The sequence below is a fragment of the Coloeus monedula genome (genome assembly GCF_965178545.1).
Source record: "Coloeus monedula genome assembly, chromosome: 6".
Classification (NCBI taxonomy): Eukaryota; Metazoa; Chordata; class Aves; order Passeriformes; family Corvidae; genus Coloeus; species Coloeus monedula.
In genome coordinates this window covers 39785256-39805049 of record NC_138786.1, presented here as the reverse complement: position 1 = coordinate 39805049, position 19794 = coordinate 39785256, and the positions used below count along the sequence as shown (strand labels likewise).

At 37.7% G+C, this 19794-nt stretch overlaps 1 protein-coding gene across 3 annotated transcripts; it reads left to right on the top strand.

The window, feature by feature from the left end:
• The first annotated feature begins 3466 nt into the window (after nt 1-3466).
• On the top strand, nt 3467-19493 carry MBIP (MAP3K12 binding inhibitory protein 1). 3 transcript variants are annotated; one of them, XM_082283915.1, is made up of 9 exons: nt 3467-3601; nt 7879-7998; nt 9673-9885; nt 9990-10086; nt 11546-11611; nt 13274-13426; nt 15963-16060; nt 17356-17394; nt 18554-19493. In XM_082283915.1, the coding sequence occupies exons 1-9, from the start codon at nt 3485-3487 to the stop codon at nt 18659-18661; spliced, it is 1011 nt and encodes a 336-aa protein (XP_082140041.1). In that variant the 5' UTR covers nt 3467-3484; the 3' UTR covers nt 18662-19493. The 3 variants fall into 3 exon arrangements, with proteins under 3 accessions (XP_082140041.1, XP_082140040.1, XP_082140042.1); XM_082283914.1 differs by having other exon boundaries at nt 18551-19493; XM_082283916.1 differs by lacking the exon at nt 11546-11611 and having other exon boundaries at nt 18551-19493.
• Nucleotides 19494-19794: the final 301 nt, after the last annotated feature.

Below are 19794 nucleotides of genomic sequence, written 5' to 3'. Positions count from 1 at the left end.
AGCAGTTAGGGTCAAACTGCACCATTTTCCTGGGGCTCTGGGCAGAACTTAGAGTATTGTTTTTATCTTTGAAGCTCTAAATTATTTCAATTTAATTTTTGTTTTCTGAAGCGTTGCCTCTTTTGCCTTTCTCTGTGCTACAGCTGACATAAGCAGAAGTACACAGCATGAGCTTTTCAACTCAGGAGAAAAATCTGCTTCTACATTACACAGCCTCCTTAGCTCAGCACTTCACTCTTTGGCACAACAAACCTCAATGACTGGTACATCCTGCCAAGCACCCACCTTCCTTTGGGTATTAGTTAGGGACAAAATTAGAGTGTGAGTTCAGAAATTATGGTACTGTAATATTCAGCAGAAGAACTAGTGCTAGCAATTATGACAGTGGTGACCAACAAAGAGAACTTGTGTCAATTTACTGAGGTTTACTGTGATTTTAAAATGCTTAACGGCACGTAGACTTGGAAAGAGGTGAATACGTCTATCATTTTAAAAACAAAATAAAAAGAAGCAATAGTCCACAACCAAAAGAAAATTATTTTCTATTTCAAAATTATTTTACCCCAACCACAATATTTGCTATTTAAGAACTTAGTGGATTTGTGCTTATATTTTTCAAGGTGGTTTCAGTGGGAGAGGCTTTTATATGCCTTGATGATCCATTCAGGGATCAAAGCTGCAGAAGATTTAGTATTATCGTAAGTCTATCCCTGAATGTTGAAAGTAACTCCAGACTATTCCCTCCCTTGGTTGTCATATTATTAAAATATCTGGACATTACTGCCAAGTTAGACATATTTAAATCTTCTGATTCCTCTTTCTAAACAAGTATCTCTATCTCTGGCAATCCACTTCTTGCCAGTTTTCTATAAATTTATTCCAAATCACCAGTATCTTTCCAGCAATGAGAGTTTCCAATATTTTATTGTTTCAACAGCTATAGTGAGCACACTATGTAATTTCCTCTGTCTTTATGGAGGCCTGGATTTACTGTGGATGGGTTTACTGCCCGAGGCGATTGCAAATGCATTCATTTTTTCTGTGCACTACATGCAGCGAGCATATAATGATCTTCTGGAACCATTCTGCTCTGGTCTGTCTCTTCCATTAGATATAAAAGTTTAACATCTTTGCCTTAGCTGTATTTGCACATCCCCTCCCCTATGCTCATTATCTCACATGCTCTCATTTTCCTAATCTCTTAAATCACTTTGGATAATTTCTGTTCTGTTCATGTTTGTATAATGCATTGCATAATTTAATCTGTGAACCTCCAGATGATACCAAATTTATTCAGCTAGCAGCTGCCACACAGATCAAGGTTCTTCCGAGACAGAGAAAGCAGGAAGAAAATCTTTCCCCATAGGAATCATTACCGTTTCTCTAAGAGAAGACATTTGCAAACAACAGGAAGAAGTCCAGGATCCAGTTTCTGCTTAGTAAATAAAAGGTGGGTATCAACAACTCTACAGACTACTTTATGGTCTTTTGCCTACTTTTCTTGTAATGATCACTGAATAAATAATGGTGTATCAACCCCACTGTCTCTTGAAATCCTCCACATTCATTAAATCTTTCTTATATTTCCATGTATCTTTCTGATATTTATATTCTTATCTATCAATTTTTCATTTGAAGTGTTTTTTTACCCCAAGACAATCTCTGGCTACAGGTAAAGATGACATGCTCAAAAGCAAAGGCAAGATCTTAGGTCTCTCAGCTAAGTAAGCTATACATACCCACTGCTAAAGTAGGCACACATTGCTCCATCTCTCCAGGAAAGCTGGATTTTTCCAAACTGAAATCTATTAGGTAGCTGAGCTTTCATTGCTTGAAGTTAACAGTTGGTTCAAACACCTGGACTTGATCTGTCTTTTCAGGTCATTAGGAATTCAGTCAGGACAAACTGTCTCCTCCAACACCGAGAAGCAACAAGCAATGCCAGGGTGTTATATCTGTGCTCCATAGCCTTCTCTGGCCAGCAGATTACTTATGTGTTAATTCAGTGTTGTAGTGCTGGAGGGGGAAGGGGAAAGGACAATGTATTTTCCTTTATTCTTGAAAGCTTCCTGATTTGATCCAAATGACATGATTACATTTTGCAGAGTTGCTGCAGCTGCCTGTCCAGAGACAAAACTGCAAGAGGCAAGGCAGGCTGAAGCAGCCCTAGATCACGAGCTGGAATTAGTACTGTTGCACAGAAATGCAAAACAAAATTTCACAAATTTTCTTAATTGACTACCATACTCTGTGCGTGTGTTCAAAATGTTATTTGATAAAAACAGTGTCTTTTCAGGAATTAAGTAAATTTCTACGTGCTTCAGAGCTTCTATACCATGAACACATTCTGCCATAAGTATTTCTGAATCCAAAGAACAGTCCTCATCAACTGAATCCAAGCAAATGCCACCTAGTTCACCCTAGGTAAGATATTCTTGCAAAATGTAGATCTCCATGAAATATATGTAATCATTAACACTGAAGTCCTCTTTGGAACTAATTTTTCTCTGGAACTGAGCAGAGCTTTCTTTGCTTGAGTCTCCTCAAATGTGGGTTGCTGGTGCTGAAAGCCTTTAGTAGGATTTATTTTCACTAAATCAAGGTATGTCTTATCTGGAAAGTAACCCTCAAAATATTAGTCAGATAAATTCATCTGCCTTTTCAAAATTTTTATTTAAGAATGTTTTAACACTTGTATATACAACTGCACTCACCACTTCTCAATGGAATTAAAAAATATCGGGGGTGGAGGGTCGGGGAACAGAAAGAAGTGTGAAAATCAAAATTAGGGTATCAAAAGAAACATCAGGTAGGAAACCTTAGTAAGCATTTATACTGTTTTAGGAAATAAATTGACAAGTAAACTGTCTTACAGGGACAATTTTGCAAACCCTATAAACAAGAGTACTCTGACAAACCTCGTAGTTTGATTTAACAAAAACCCTGCTGCAACCAGAAGAGTCAAATCTTCGAACAACATATATAAATGCAAAAAGGTGAAGGTGCAACCAGAAAAGCCCAGCTGAACCAAGGGCGGTAATCCGATGCACTGAAATAAACACTGGGGTGCTTCCCCTCATGAAGGAGCACCCAGAGCAGCCGCTCCCGTAAGAGCGCCGGCCACGCGCCCGCGCGGGCAGCCCGGGGACAGGGCAGCCCCGGGACAGGAGCGCCCCGGGACAGGGCAGCCCCGGGACAGGAGCGCCCCGGGACAGGGCAGCCCCGGGACAGGGCAGCCCCGGGACAGGGCAGCCCCGGGACAAGCCCGCCTCGGGACAGGGCAGCCCCGGGACAGGAGCGCCGCGGGACAAGCCCGCCCCGGGACACGGCCGAGGCTGAGGGAGCGCCGTGCCCGGCCGGGACCGCGCGCCCCCACATTGGCTGCCATTGGCTGCCGCGCCTGTCCATCAGCGGGCGAGGCGGGGCCAGTGCCAGGCGTTCGTCATCGCGGGGCGACGGCGCGGCCGTGGCCAGGCCTGGCGTCATGGCGGCGGCGGTGCCCGGCCCGCTCCTGCCCGGCGGCCGCGCTCCGGAGGTCGACCCTGCGGCCTCTGAGGTAGCGAGCAGCGCCCTGCGCTGTCTGGTCGGGCTGGCGGGGCAGGTGAGTGAGGGGCGGGCGGAGGGAGAGGCCCAGGGCGGAGCTGGCTTGGGCGCCGCGCCCGCTTCACATCACCTCGCCTCGGGGGTCCGCGCAGAGCTGGCTCCCGCTTCTTCCCGGCTTGCGGGGCCCTTGTGGGCTCCAGGAACGGAGCTGCAGAGGACATAAGTTTGCCACAAACAAGGGAGCTGCCTCGCTTCTGGAGGTTGTTCACGCCCGCCTGGCTTCTGCCAAGGCTGGAGCAGCGGTGCCGTCTGCCTCTCCCTCTCCCTCCGGCCGGGGCAGCCCCAGGGTGCGTGGCTGCTGCTGCTTCTCCTGCTTCTCTCCCGCAGCCGGCACCGTCCCTTTGCCTCGCAGTGACGGGACGTCGCGTGTCACTTTATAGTTTAACAGATGATCTCTTCCATAGGAAATGCAGTTTGCTTAATTGCTGTATCTTAATTAATTACTCGGAATTGAAAAGCTACTGAAAGCTTACAGTGCATTAAGCCAAAATAAATTATCAGGAGCTTGAAGTTAGCCCTGCCTTGGTAATAACATACTATGAAACCCACAGTGTATCTGAGGGTCAGAATTTTTAGAGGTGCTTTGCTTTGTGGTACTTAAGTTGAAACACGTACTTCATGTTTAGTAATGTCTATGAATTGTGTAACAGATATTATGGTGGGCCTTTGTCAGGAGAAGGTTTTAGTAATAATTTAATTGTTGCTACAAATAATTTACAGATTAATTTTCCACTATGGAAACATATATGTAGTTCTGTGAAGGCAGTTGAAGCACACTCTTACTTCAAAAGTTAGCAGTTGGAAGGTTTGGGGCCAGATGATGAGCAATATCTGCAGGAGCTAGTGTAACTTAATGTATGTTTGGTACAGAAATGGGCTCTTAGATGCCGAGGCAGTTTAGGAGTAGCTGCTGGCTGATCTGAAATTATTTTTTAGAGTGTTTCACCTCTCATCTGTGTAGAACTCGTATTATATTTGCTTCTCACCTCCAAGTCTGCTAACAAATGTCTCTGTTTTCAAACAAAAGGCAAGCAAAATTAAGGGCTTGATAATTCAGGCACTTACTTAAGAGTTCAGTTTTCCTATCTCTATAAAGTGATTAAAAACTACAGTGCCTTTTGGACAGGAGCACAGTGCTAAACAGTGTAATGTTCAGACACAGGTGACTCAGGATTACTGAGGCATGAAAACTGTCTATTGAGGTTTAAAGGCCCCGTAATTCTTCCTGGTGAAAATTCTGAATGTGATCATTGAAGAGCTAGTGACTGTCAGTTTATCTAGATGTAAGGACAACACTATGAATGACTATTACAACACGTCAGAGAGAAGCTGAAAGTTTTGTATTTATGAAAAACACAAAGGAGACTAAAGGGAAAGTTTCCTAAGCTCTTAACTAGGGCATTCATCACAAGTTTAATTAATTGTTTCTAAACCTACATTAAAATTTATTTTTCTGTCTTCTTTTCAGTAGCTTAATTTTTTTCCAAAGCTGTCTCTACAACTAGCCTCTCACTGGACAGATCCAAGTGATTTTTAAAAATGACTGGGTGTGCACAGACAGTTGTGAGAAAACCATTTAGAGTTGCCACATCCCCTCAGTAGAGTTACAGCACCTATGGTGCAGAGTATAATTCTCTTGATTGGTGTTTGGAGTGTCTTCTTTCCATGACAACAGACCCATTTTACTGTCCAGTGCAATGAGCTAGAAGGATCTGGTTGCTCCATCTTAGCTGTGAAAGTCCTCTTCATTGCTCAGTTATAATCCTTTCCAGTTAAGTTACACACTTGTCTGCCAGTGCTTGAGTTCTGACAGATTTAACTTCTGTGTTTTACCCCCTTACTGATTCTAGCAAACTATCTTGCATTTTTGACTGAAACTACTGATTCCCCGTTTCCCTTTTACAGAGATGAGTGAACATGTGCCAGATTGCTAGCAGTCACAGTTTGTAATTCATCATAGTAGTTTAAGTTGGATTTATGCTAGTAAGTTGGGCTGTAAGCAGGAATATTTCTGACACAGGAGTTTTTTTACTGGAGCAATTAATGTCGTGACCAGGAGGACATCTGACAATGGCAACTCTTAAAACCAATATAGCTGATCCTGAAAAGTTCTTTAAGATTCAAGTAATAGACAGTGTTAACATAAAACTAATTTTAAAGGGCTGAAATTACTTATGATCCTGTAAATTGCTGCAGAATAGGCTGTGGACTTGTAATCAGACAAAGGCTTTGAAGTTATCAAAACACTAAATTTATAAATCTCTTTGTCACAGTTTTAGTAAGTAATAGGATGTGAAAGACTGAGAACTTACTCTATTGTATTAGAAACCTTTGTTGATGCAAGAGGGGTTTATTCTTTTATTTAAAAGCAGTGTCTGTGAGTTAAAAGTATCACTGGCTTCTAAGTTAGAAGTTCTGTTGCTTTTTGTGCATTGAACCACCTGGACAGGAGTTGTCCATTATGATACGAAGGCACACATAAGCTTATTCTTTTTGAAAAAGGAGGATTATTAGGAAATTGCAGTAGCACTTCTATTTTGTTTCATTCGGGTTACTTAATCTACACCTTTCTTACACTGTCAGTAAACTGTAATATAGGATATGTTGCTCTAGAAACTTTGGGCAGAAATGCGTGCTTCAGATGATCACATATGCACAGTGGCTTAATTCCTAAAGTAAATTTTATTCCTACTGAATTCTAAATACATTCTTTAGTCTTGTTCAAGACTAGTATATCCTAGAACATTACTTTACCTACGTCCTATGTAGTTAGCGTAACTACTAAACAGGCATAACTGTGTGAAAATGAGCTAAAATACATTATATATCTAGTTAGACTGTCTCTTTGCTATGCAATTTGGGAATTAACCCTGAATGTAACAAGGCTGATCTTCAACTAGAGAAGGAAGGTTCAGGTTTATAGCTCTTTACAAAACTCTGTTAATGCTGGGATTTGAAACTAATATGGGACAGCTTGTCATCCACTGCTTTGTTTTCAGAGTGATGGAGGCATTCTTGTGTTCAGTTCTCAGTGTTTCCTCATACACTTCGTGGTGGCTTCAGGACACAAGTGCATATGCATTTTGTGTTCTTGTTCATAATACTTGATGCTGTTAGAAGTTAAATATCTTTAGACCATGACTTAAAGGTCACCTTTGTCATCTTCCTGAGGTACCTTTTTCTATTTCCACCCCCACTTTTTTTTTTTTTTTTAATGGAAGGAGTGAGGGATAGATGTGCAAATATACATATGAATTGGGAATTCAGTGTTGCAAGCAGAGTACATGTAGGTCCTCTTGATTTCAAACAAGAATTTTATCTGTATTTAGAGTTTGGGGTATCACTTGCAGGATGTTTGGTTGGAGAACAACCTACTTAACTTTGGGAAATGAAAGTGAGCACTACTTTAAGATCTTGAGAAGAGCTTTAGTGTAACAAAAAGGGCAAAGTTAGGTGTGAAAGTGTGTTAGTTCATCAGAGATTATTGACAATCAACTTTGTATTAGTGTATTTTTAGCTTATAGAAGATACATAGTTCTTTTAAATAATACTTCAAATTCATTATGTATGTTTTTCTTTATTGCCTTGGGAGTTAAATATTGCAATTCCTTGGCAGTGAGAATAGACTGTGGCAATTGTTAATTTCAATACAAATGTATATACAGGAAAATAGTGTGATTTGAAAATAGGTTTAATAGTGGTGCTGTGTAATCTAGAGTTTGTTAAACCTTGAGATTTTCAAAAGTGTTTATTTTTATGCACTTATTTTTAAAATAAAGCTTCCTTTGGATTAGCAGCAAGTAAAAATTCAAGAATGTGGCATGGTGTTACATCAGACATGGGTCATGGAGGCATAGATAGTCTTGCAATCTTGGAATAAAATACATGAACTTACAGGAGACTGCTATCCTGGGTCATGTTTCTTCGTACTGGTGGTTCTAGTATCCACTAAAAGAAAAGATGGTATGAGTGATTAACATGAACAATATGCTTTCATACAAGAATTAATGTAATAAATCCAAGGACTGAATTAATACAATGAAAACATGATGAGTTAGTAAGGAAATTTTAGTTTTAGAATATATTCTACAAATACTAATTTACTGAGAATATGATAGCTGCTTGCACTATAATTGATAGCAAATCTTTCCAATGTTCTCATCTAAAAGTGGGGTGGATCTATATGAGATTGAGCATAATTGTTGTCTTGTATACTTTTTTGATGTTAATACAGATAATATAATTTTTTATTGTGTTTGTTTTGCCCTGTTGAAGCTTAATCTTGGAGACGATATTGTGAAAGTTGTAATCGATTGGAGCAAGCTTCAGAGCACATCAGCACTTCAGCCAGCATTGCTGTTTAGTGCACTTCAGCAGCATATTTTATGTTTACAGGTAAATATTTCATGGGACACATTTGACTTCAAGAAAGTGATCAACAACTAAAAATAGTTATCTCTGCTGTAAAATTTCAGTAATTTTGATCTTATGTTGCTGTGTTCAACAAAAAAGGAATGCAGAAGTGTTAAATGCTTGGGATTCCACTATGCTCCATAGGTACTCACACTTACGGATTTTTCAGATTAGTGGTGGGAATAGCCACTGTAGGTGAGCAGGCTGAATAAATGCAGCCTCATTGATTTCTAGACTTGCATTGTAAATGTGATACATTTCCATCTATGGTGGGTTATAATTAAGCAATAAGACACGGCAGGTGTGTGTCATGCTACGATAATGATTCCATGCGTTGGGTGAGTTTTGAGGCTCATAGAGTGCTTTCAGTGGTTCAAGAAGTGGCATTATCCCAGCATGACACATCCTGGAGTGTCTTACTGCAATTAAATATATTTTCAGCGTAGGTTTTTTTTTTAAAAGAGTAATTTCTTTGACATTAATGTCTCATCTTGCCAAGTAGCCAGTCACCATTACTGTCATTTCTTTTAACTATTTGAAACTTTCCAACCCTGCCAAAAGTAATTTAGTTGCATGGCAGGGAGGGTGAGCAGTTTGTCAGCTGGTAACTGAACAGTGTTTTGACCTTGATAGTTCATATGTAAAAGATGGGGGTTTGAGTACTACTATTTTGCTTCAGCTAGTCAGTGAATTATTGGAGGTGCATAGTACTGAGAGGATGAAAAAGGAAGTTTCTGTATTTTCTTGTCTGTAGGTAAAAGAAAGACCCTTTGTTTTCCAGAAATCCGCCAAATCTTTGGTGTGATGAACAGAAAGAGAAAATATGCAAGATAAAAGGAAATAAAATTTACATCTAATATGTAAGAACACTGCAAGTAGGAATTTGATTCCGTTTCAGAAAATGCTAAAAATCATGTTGTCTTTTAAAAAATTAAAGTAATTTATAGAGAGAAATTTATAGAGAAAAATTCAGACTAGATAAAACTGATAGAAATTAAAAAGAGACAGGGACATGTACCAAGGTTTTGATGTTACATCGTACATAAGAGTTATTGCAGTAAAATAAGCATTTTTCCTGCTACAAATGTCAGTGCCTTTTCTCATTTAATTTCATGACCTAAGTAGGTAATCAACCGTGTCAAGCAAAGCATGTGTTCATGATAATGCCTATGTATTTCATGTCTGTGTTCTCTCATTCACTTGGGCAACTACGGTTTCAAGTGGAGAATGTAGTGCTGTGGTGATAAAGTAAAGGCTTTACAGTGTAAGAGCACTGGATTTCATGTTAAGGAGGAAAAATACTAAGCCTTACTGTTCTGAGTAGGCATTTGAATGACATGTTAATTAAGTGGCATTGATGCCAGTGATTGAAGCTTTGATTTAGCTAGTAACACAGGACTATGGGCAGATTTTCACAGAAATTTGGGAGTTTTCAAACCTCTAAAAGACACAGGTCAAAAAGGTCAGAACTGTGGTGTGCACAATATTTGGGACTTCTTTTTAATCTTATTACTGTGTTCTGTCAGAGGAAGATGTTGTAATTCCCAAAATTGTTTCCATTGGTCTGGTTGGAAATTGTAATAGTACTTGTCTTCTTGGCTTTGGGACTTTGGGACTTTATTTTTTTAACCCTAACATACTGTTTTCTTTGTTCAGCCTCTCTTAGAAAAACTACAGTCATTGATCAAAGAGGAAAATATAGGCCATGTTGAACCTGCAGGTAAAACAGAAAGTCAAACAAGTTTAGATATTTATGATGGTAACAGTCAGACTGAAGAAAAGTATGGAAGTTATGACTTGAGAGATCTGAAGGATGCTCATTTTCATTTTGATCCAGAAGTGGTCCAAATAAAAGCTGGAAAAGCAGAAGTAAGTGATTTATGTGAATTTGAAAACAGAAAAATGAAAGACCTTTCTAAATTTTAAATTTAAAGAATGAAATAGATACATGCCATCATGTTTGTTACCTGCAGATTGACAGGCGGATATCAGCCTTCATCGAGAGGAAACAAGCCGAGATCAATGAAAATAATGTCAGGGAATTTTGCAATGTTATTGATTGTAATCAAGGTAACTGGCTAGCCAGACTTTAATCTTCATAGCAATTTAAGTTGTGTGGGGTTTTTTGTTTATTTTTTTTTATTTTCCAAAAGCACTAATCTGTATTTAAAACTGAACTTTCTCTTAAGAGTAACTTTATTTTAAAATTTAGAACTTGCATGTGCACTTCAGATGTCAGATAGAAAAACAAAGTAGTCACTGGATGACAACGTTTGAGGCATTCCATACAGAAAAATTGTATCTCTTACTGTGTTAATTTTAAGAGCTCCTATCTTAGTTCATATGGTTTTGTAGCTATTGTTCCCAGTGTTTTAACTAGATATTCCTCCAAAGTAAATGGAATTGCAGTTCAGAAATGTCTTGTAAATTGCATATTCAAATTGAAGTTAATTTAATGCTAGTTAAATTACAAAGGAGTATTTTTACAATGAATTTGAATTACTAGCTACTTGAAATGACCTTTTTTTTTTTTTTAACATTGCTCACATTGTTGGTGTTTTTCATACACCAACTAGTACAATTGGCTGTATCTGTAACCAATCTTAAATCCATCTGGTAGACTGGATCCCCTTTACAGGTTCAGTAACTGTAGCCAAATGGATTTTTGAAGTTAGGACAGTTTTATATATGTAAACTACATAAGTAGTATAGAGATATCTTCTAAGTACCTGTGAGCCCACATGTGCATTGTCTCTGTGAGGTACTTACGCTCTTAGAGATCAAAGCTTATTGTTCAGTAAGCTTCTTAGAGAGTTTAACTGCTTGAATGTTAGTTGGAGTGTAAGGATATATGAAGTTTAGTAGAATATGCTAGAAAGTAAAACACTGTTTCCCAAAATTTTTAATTAAGTACAGAAGAAATGATAATAAGACCTGTCTCATTGTTCAGGCATAATAAAATATATGTAAAGCTTTGGTGTATATGAACAGAGATTAATATATAAACATTAGAATAAATTAAGGTGGTCCATACTATAGGTTTCTATGGTTAAGCAAATGGAAGAATTCACATGGATCAGAATAAATGCAGGAAGGTTTAGGAAAGAGTGCTGATGAGTAAACTAGATCAGTCAAAAATAGAAGAGTTTCAGAAAAGGGCATAAAACCAGAATAACAATGGTAAGCAGGAAAAAAGCTTCTGTACAGGAAGAAAGAAATAAGTTACAGAGAAATGCAGTGAAAAGTAAGAACCAAATAAATTTGGTCCTGACCCAGTAAATTTCTCTATACATACGTGCGCACATTAATACGAGTGACTTACCCAATTAAAACTAGTAGGTCCATGCAAGTGTGTGAAACTATTAATGGGCAAGTGTTTATAGAATGAATTAAGTATTTCTGATTTTTTTTTATTGTTCGAAGCATTTTAATTAGATTTGTTAAAAGCATCAAGGCTGATGGTGGTTAGAATATTTTCAATTATAAATACATAATTAGGACCTCACTTGTTATATCATTATTTATTTAGAAAATAGCTGTGCCAGAACAGACGCAATTTTCACACCCTATCCTGGATTTAAAAGTCATATAAAGGGTAAGTTAATACCCATTTAAGTGTCCAGATATGACTGCACTGTTAAGTTTTTGATATCAAAACTTTTTATAGAATACTCAAAAATGCAAACTTTACGTACTGATTTTTGACTCTAGTGAATACTTTTACATCTTCATTTATGTCTCCAAGGTTTTAAATCTAAATTAATAGTTAGGCACTAAAGACCAAAACAAAATAGCCTATTTTCATTGTCTGAAATGAAATGTGGAAAAGATAAAGGAGGACAGAGAAGCTGAACAATTCTTAGTTTTTCTTTAAGGTGAAGCCATCAATAAGGAAATGAGATTGAATAGGATTATCTTCTATTTTTCATTAATTGGAGTAAGTGTATTGAAATAGAATATAATTTGGGGACAGTGGAAGTTCTAAGACAGATTTATAAGAAGTGACATGCCGGGGAACGAGTTTATCACTGCACTAACTTTTGGAAAGGCATAAATAATATGGAAGCGATTGTCTAACAGAAGTTGTGTGTAAAATACTGCTTGTTCATCTGCTACTCTCTAGGTATATGCAAGTTACCCTTCTTTAAAAACAAATTAAATACCCAAAATGAGAATGAAAGTAACCCTCTTTTCCATTTTTGAGAGTGGTAATATTCAGTTATCCACTTAATATTGGTCCTAGAAACCAATAATTATTTTGAATTCTGTAATTCAGAATAATACTGTAAAGCACAATAATAAGTATTGGAAGGTATGGTGAGCTAAGAAGGAGATGGGGAAGTGAGTTCAATTTTAGAATCTTTCACACAGAACCTCTTTGAATAAGTCAGTGTTTTAAACTGAGTGTTAATTTGTAAGTTGGCAGCATGATACAGGAAAAAAGGGAAGTCTGCACTTCAAGGAACAGTTCATAACTGAAATGTGAAAAACACTTAGAAAGGAATTGGAAGTAAAACCAGCATAAATTAAAACAAGAATGTAGCATGTGGCCTTCATGAAGTATTGAGTGCGATGGTGTATGTGTGTGTGTGCTTCAGCATCTGGAGTTGCCAGTATAGTCTTTAAATCTGCAGTACAGTGCAGTAATTCTGTGAGGAGAACTTAAGAAATGACTGTGATTTAACAAGAAGTGATCAAAATCTCCTGATGAAGACATGGTCAGCACGGGTAAAAGATAGTCCCAAATGCAGCTGAAGAGTCACTAAAGCTTTTACCCAAATGACAAAAATTAGAAGTGAACTTCCTTGCTGAGTTTCGTATTGGTTCTTTCAGTTGTGTACCTCCCCTCATCTTCATATATTTATGATGCTTCCTGTAATATGAGGTCTGGCCTCTTCTTTGTGTTCACAAAAGCTCACATGTACAACTGCTGACATAGATACCTAGGTTTCTGCTGTTTATCAGCAGCTGATGACAAATTCTTGACACTGCCGTTCTACATGAATGTATGAGTAATTCTTTTACTTTGCATATGTAAAATCCTAGGGTTTTGCTAGGTTTAGTTACTCGTGCAAAAAAATAGGGAAATGCTTTTACTTGAGCTTTTGATCTTAATGTATGTGGAACCCTTCATATGCAAGACTTTCATGAAACTGATTTAACACAGGTTTTCATGCTTGAATACTTTGATTCTTTTAGTTAGATCTGCTTTGTGCGTCATGTGCATATATGTGAAATTTATTTTGTCTTTAAACAGTTTCTAGGGTAGTAAATACATATGGGCCTCAGACTAGATCTGAAGGAACGCATGGGCCCAGTCACAAAGCCAGTGTACCCATGCATGATTGTGGAAACCAAGCTGTTGAGGAGAGATTGCAAAACATTGAAGCACACTTACGGTTACAAACAGGTTTGTATCATGTTTTAATTTTGACATTGGTGTGCCATTTTATACTACAGTTATCATTACTGGGGTGAAACAGGGCAAGTCTATAAAAACTGATACTGTAAAAACAGTGGATAGATCCACTGAAGGGTTTAGTCACCCCAAGTACAATGGTCTACTGTTTAGGGTTTTATGCCCAAAAACTAACCCAGATTTATGCCAAATTTGAGATGCTGAGTTAGTAAGTGTACACATTATGTGGTGGCAAATAAGAGAGAGGCACATCAGAACAGGATTTAAAATAATACGGAGTATCTGGAGGTGGGGGTTCTCCATAGCCACTGGAGTCCTGCCTTGAACCGCTGAACAGGAAAAGCTGAGTTTAGGTTGAAGGGCTGCTTCATGGACAGCTTGTGGGCTGGTGGTAGAATCAACACAAAGGATGACGTGAAACCTTTTCCTAAAGATGGATGTTTCTTGAAATACATTTAGATGAAAAGCTTATTTCCCAGAATGTGGGAAGCTTGTTGTCACTACTTCCCTTTAGGCCTGCAAACATGAGTCCATACCTTTCACTAAAATACGTGCCATAGCCATCAGCCTAGTGACATTTTTTAGGTAGTTGCTTTCCTCACCCCAACCCTAGTTTCCTATAATATAAATCAATGAGGAACTTAGGAATAAGAAATTAGTATTTTTTTGAAAATTCTTTTCAAAGTAGAACAGAAACCTGATCTCCATCTAGTAAAGTGAATTTTCTACGCATGACACTATGGACACACTTTGACTTCTTTGTCTTTTGAATACTGAATAGATGCCAATCCATTCTCTTAAAAATACTTGGAACATTGACTAGATTACTAGATTCCTGTGACTGTGTAGTGGATTAAAGTTCTCTGGCAGGAAGGAGAGTAAGATATGTGCAGATACTCTTGAGGCAGCAGTCAGAGCTTGATGCTTAGCTGTGTAGTTGTCTCAAAAATAAGCTGGCTTTTGTGCATGGAAATAGAATTTGGAAGTGGCTGGTCAGCATTAGGGTTACAATGTGTAGTAGCTTTGGAGTTTGTGCATATGAGGGATAATGATTGGAGGTAGCTAAGGAGGGGTCCTTGCTTCCAGGTTGTGCCTTTATAGGTGACATTATTTTGTTTGAAGGAATGGGTCAGCTAAACTATAATATAGGTTAAGAAGATGGAAGCATGCAACACCAGCTTAACTCCTGTTCAAATCAGCATTCATGCTGAACGTCTGTATTATTTGATGCATACCCCAGCAGCTGTGCAAAAAATACTCATCTGAGCAGGTAACATGCCTCAGCTACCTGTTCCACCAGTTTTTGTTTCTGGCAACAGAAAGAGTTAATCTTGATTCACTGGCTGTTTTTCAAAACAGCTTCTAGTGCAGTATTGCTCTCTTCCCTTTACATTAAGAGAAAGCAATATTAAGAGTGAGAGGTGAGCCAATTTAATCAGTAGGTGCTGAGTGATGAGTAGAAAGCAGAACTGAAGGAGGGAAGCTACCTGCAAAATTGTTTCTTTGAAGGGACAAAATAGATGAATGGAAAAGTACCTCCAAAACCCCACATTAGTGCTTATTTTGGTAGTTAGCAGAATAGAATTGTCTTGTCTAACAGACCCGGAAATAAAAGGAAATGGGTGTCAAAAAGGAAAAGCTTGCCAAGGCCTTGGTTGTCGACATGGTTCAGAACCAGACTATAATTTTAATTGGAATAGCCAGTACTTAGTTATGATAGTTGTTTTATATAGTTATTTCATTATAGAATACTATGGAGTGCAAATAAGATGCTTGCTAAGGCTGATCTTTTGATCAGTTCTGTTTTTACATGGGGAAATGAGCCCAAGCTGCTGTAGTATAGATGAAAACAGCAAGGGGTTGAGGTGGGATTTTTTTGGTGCTGTTGTTTCTGTGGTGTGAGTTGGTTTTTGCTGTGGGTTTTTTTGTGAGGGTGGTTCTTGGGGGAGCTTTTTTGTTTGGTTATTTTTTTGATTTTTTTTTTTTTCCAGAGCTCTGTTATTCAGTTCAATGCACACATTCCCCACTCCTGTTCTCCTACCTATGGTCAGGCTAATGCTGTTCTTTGTCAAGCACAACTCATACTTGTCCTCTAACCTCTGATGCTCAGTGGAGATTGTTCTGAAAGAAACCTATCTTAGATATCAAAGCTGAATTCATGTGTGGTCTACCATCCCATCTGCTCTCTCCTAATGCTGGTGTCAGCTTTGAAGTGAGAGTGTTTCATTTATGACCAATGTATTGTAAGAGTGATCATTAGTTGTTTCAGGGACCTTGTCTGACATACTTCAGCCAACTACATGAAGTTGTCTTACTGCTTTCATTGACTGCACTGGCTTATCAATCAGGTTTTATCCTGAATCATATTAATTATCCTTCCTTTTTATTAACCCATCCATTTATTTTGTTTCAGCTACTGGTTGATAGCTAATCTTGAAGAATGCAAATTTGAAACTTGCAATCTTTAGTTAAATAAGTTATTCAAGCACTTTTCCTGATTTCTTTGCATTACTACTGGTGTATTTAGGTGGTCCAGTACCAAGAGACATTTATCAGAGAATTAAGAAGCTTGAAGATAAAATCCTTGAGCTGGAAGGACTGTCTCCTGAATATTTTCAATCTGTAGTAAGAAATTTTCTCACCTTCTTTTGCCATACCTAAATGCGTTTTGGCCTTTTGTGCTTGAATCTTTGATGTACAGAGAAAAACTTAGAGGGCAGACACTTAATAAACAACTCTGGCTTGGTTCGTGGTTATATTACATGTGGATCATCTAACCAAGTTCATATTTACCTAATTTCTCACTCAAAAGAAGAATGTATCTGTTAGGAGAAAAACACTGCTGCCACCCAAGCTTAACTAATTTGTAAGAAATGTATAAGAGAGGTTGTATTTCTCCTCCCTGCCTTAAAATCTGAAGTGCTTCTTATGTCAAGAAAATTGACTGAAGTTTTGATTTTTGATAGAAATCATTAATGTCTTAAAACAACTAAAATCATTTGGTCTTCTGTACATGATCTGATTGATAACGCTATGCGAATAACTTCTAAACAGATGAGAGAGTAAACCCCTTAAAAATTCCTTCATGTAATTCTGTGGCTTAGTTTTCTTAGTTTCTGGTTTTCAGGCAGAGCTCTGTCTCTGAATAGTACACCTTAACCTTAACTCACCAAAGGGTATTAGGACAAAGAAACATTAGTTGTTACTACATTAGGCTCTACTTGACTGTAGGAATTTCTTGTGTGTTATCTTGCTCTTCTTTCCCTATGTAACAGTAAGAATGTCTCTTTTATTGTTGAATACATTTTAATTTGTATCTTCTTGCTTGAGAAGAGTCAGTAATCAAAAATCAATAGCAATATTACACATTTTTGTTTAATTTTTTAAATTTGTGTTGGAGACCAATAAAGTTCTTTATTTGTGAGGGTATTCCTTTAAGGGGCTGAAAACCAGAAATTAAAACATACAATTTCATAAGCTGAAATTTCTATTGAAAGTGCTTTAGGATCTCTAGAAGGAGGATCAGGGAAAAAATTGTGATGGTGGCAATAGTAGTATTGCACAGTAATTAGCACATTTTATCCAAAGTTTTGCATAAATATTGGTGTGGATATAGGCAAATTTTAGGGAGAAAAATATTGACAGTTTCAAAAGCTTAATTCTGTCTGAAGGAAGCTTCAGTTAAATTGATAGTTGTTGACTGCCAAGTGTGGAGAAGCTTCAACAGCTTCTGACTGCTCTCCAGTAGTATTTCTCATGATCCAAAGTACTTAATTATAAAAAAGGTTTCTTTAATCCATGGAATGGCAGTCAGTGTTTTTTTCTATACTTTAAAGACTCTTGACAATGTTGTTACAGAATTATTTGTGGTCCTCTGTCAGTGCAACATTAAGTCTATTTTGATTATGTCTTTTCTTCAGAGCTGTTCTGGCAAGAGGAGAAAGATTCAATCTCCCCATGTAAGTGCTATTAATTCTTGTTCGTCTTAAGTTTAGGATGTTTTGAGTGGAAAGTTCTACGAAGCAAATATCTAAGTTCTCAGAAATAGCTGCATCAGTATTGGATAGCTTGCTGGTGAAGAGAGAGGGAAGGAGACAGAAAGCTAGTGGGTGTTACAATGAATCACATGGTCTTCTAAGAATATATACTAGGGTAAGTTAGTGTTTTCATCAGTTAGAAGGATGATAGAATAAAACAAATCAATAATTTTGTTAATCAAGCTGAAAGTAACAGGCAATTTCTGTATTCAGATCAGCCCTCTATTAATGTCATTCTGTTTTGTGGCTTAGTGGTTTTTGTTGATGTAAAAATTATTTTTCAATTTGCTTTACTGGTTTCTGAAAAGGCAAAATTAGAAATGGCTGGCTTGGCAAAAGTATTGCAGAAGGACCCAACATTATAGCAGGTAATATAGCAACAATATAGCAGATTCCTGTAAGTAAGACTTGGCATTTTCACAACACCATCACATAAGGGAATGCATTAGCCATGTACCTTAGCCACAAGAGAGAAGTTTTCATTGGTACAAGTGGGACCATGGCTGGAACCTTGTCTGCTCCTAGCCATCACCCTTGGAGACAGATGGACTGGGAAGAATGCTTAGGATGGGATATGGGCCATCTGAGACTTGAGAGAGTAGGATTGTTTAGGAAAAGAAAGTCCTGCATAAGGTGAAATATTCTTATAAAAAGGATGATGACTGGTTTGTGTAAGAAGATATAAAAAACCTGTCAGGTTAAGTGGCACAGAGGAGCTTGATGTTGGGCAGTAGGGAAAGAAAACCCTTCAGCTGTAAACTGAAGTTCTACAGAATCTAGGTAGTCTTATCCAGTGTTTTAACATGAAGGGATTTCTTAGGGTTTTTCATGAGCAGGCTAAACAAACATTTAATAGAAGTAGCACCAATATATTGATCCATGGTTAGGACTGTCTTTCTTGCAAGTTTATGTTCTTTTTCCTTTAAATATAAATAGGCAAAGACAAGATTCAGACAATTCTGCAGAAGTAGATCTATCACTTAGTGCAGTATGCAGTGACCTCAAGTATCAAGTGATAAGCCACTTCTCTAGCAATTACAAGATGTAAATTACTGTAATTTTTATTTTGTTCTTTTAGCAGAGCTATTCATTGGCTGAACTTGATGAAAAGATCAATGCTATAAAACAGGCATTACTGAGGAAAACAAAAGAAAGCAAGTCCAAGGAGTCTGAGCAACTTCTTCGATAAAAGTGTTTTCAGAATCCTCATCATGCTTTACACGTGCCTAAATCATAGACCTGCATAGTGTTCATCAGAGATGACTAGCAATGAAAACAAAGCATACATATATGCTCCTTTTGGATGATCTTGAAAGCTTTCTTTCCGAGTAACTTGTTTAAAAGCAGCCTTATTAATGAAATAGTTACTTTAAAATGAAGAACTTTCCAGGAATGTCATTCTAATAATCCATTCCCTTCTGTTATAAAGGAGGACTGCAGCATTGTTTGTATATCAAAAGTCTTAACCTGCACACAAAACTACATCTAAGTATTCCAAAGGACTATCTTTTGAATACTGTTCATGTGAGTAGTTTGTATAGACTTGTGAAATTAAATACTTCCTCAGAAATAAACTGACATGCGGAAAAAAATTACCGAAACCTTACAGAATGCATGCTTACCTGTGGGGTTTTTTCTGTGTTTGTCACTGTTTTCACAGCTGTTAGAAATGCAGCAAATTGCATTTCTGTGTGACAGGTGATTATGGAAATCCTGTATATGTAAATAAAAACAACTTTTCTTCACTTTTTCAGTGTCTTGTGGGAATTCACATTTCATAACCTGCTCAAAAACAATGTATTTTAAAAACCATCCCAGGGGAGATTTTGAGGAGCATGCCAGCAAGGCACCAATTTCCTTTCCATATGCATGCTTACATGACTTTTGAAGCATGGATGCCAGCTGTGTAGTTTAAATTAAAGTCAGACCTTTAGCCACACAGTGAAGTGAGATTTTGTTGTGACTTTTTGTTTGGTTTTGTTTGTTTGTTTTTTAATAAACTATTTTCTATTTATACAAGTTCTTTTATTTACTGTCTGTCGTTATTTCAGTTTAGAAGAAAAGTAGCTGTTACAGAGGGAGTTTTAAATGCACTGCTCTGCTTACAGCAGTCATATTGTTGATGTCCCTGTATCAGTCTCTGTGACAGGTGTTATGAACAGTACTGACTGGACACAGCCTTTGAGTAATAGTAGACATTTTCTGTGAACTCATCTTTTTATCCAGAATAACATTTGTTACAACAACTGCAGCTAATGTTTCTCTGCAGGTGAACCAGCAGAGATGGGAGGTAAAGCTGCTTGAGGTCTTGTCCTGGCTCCA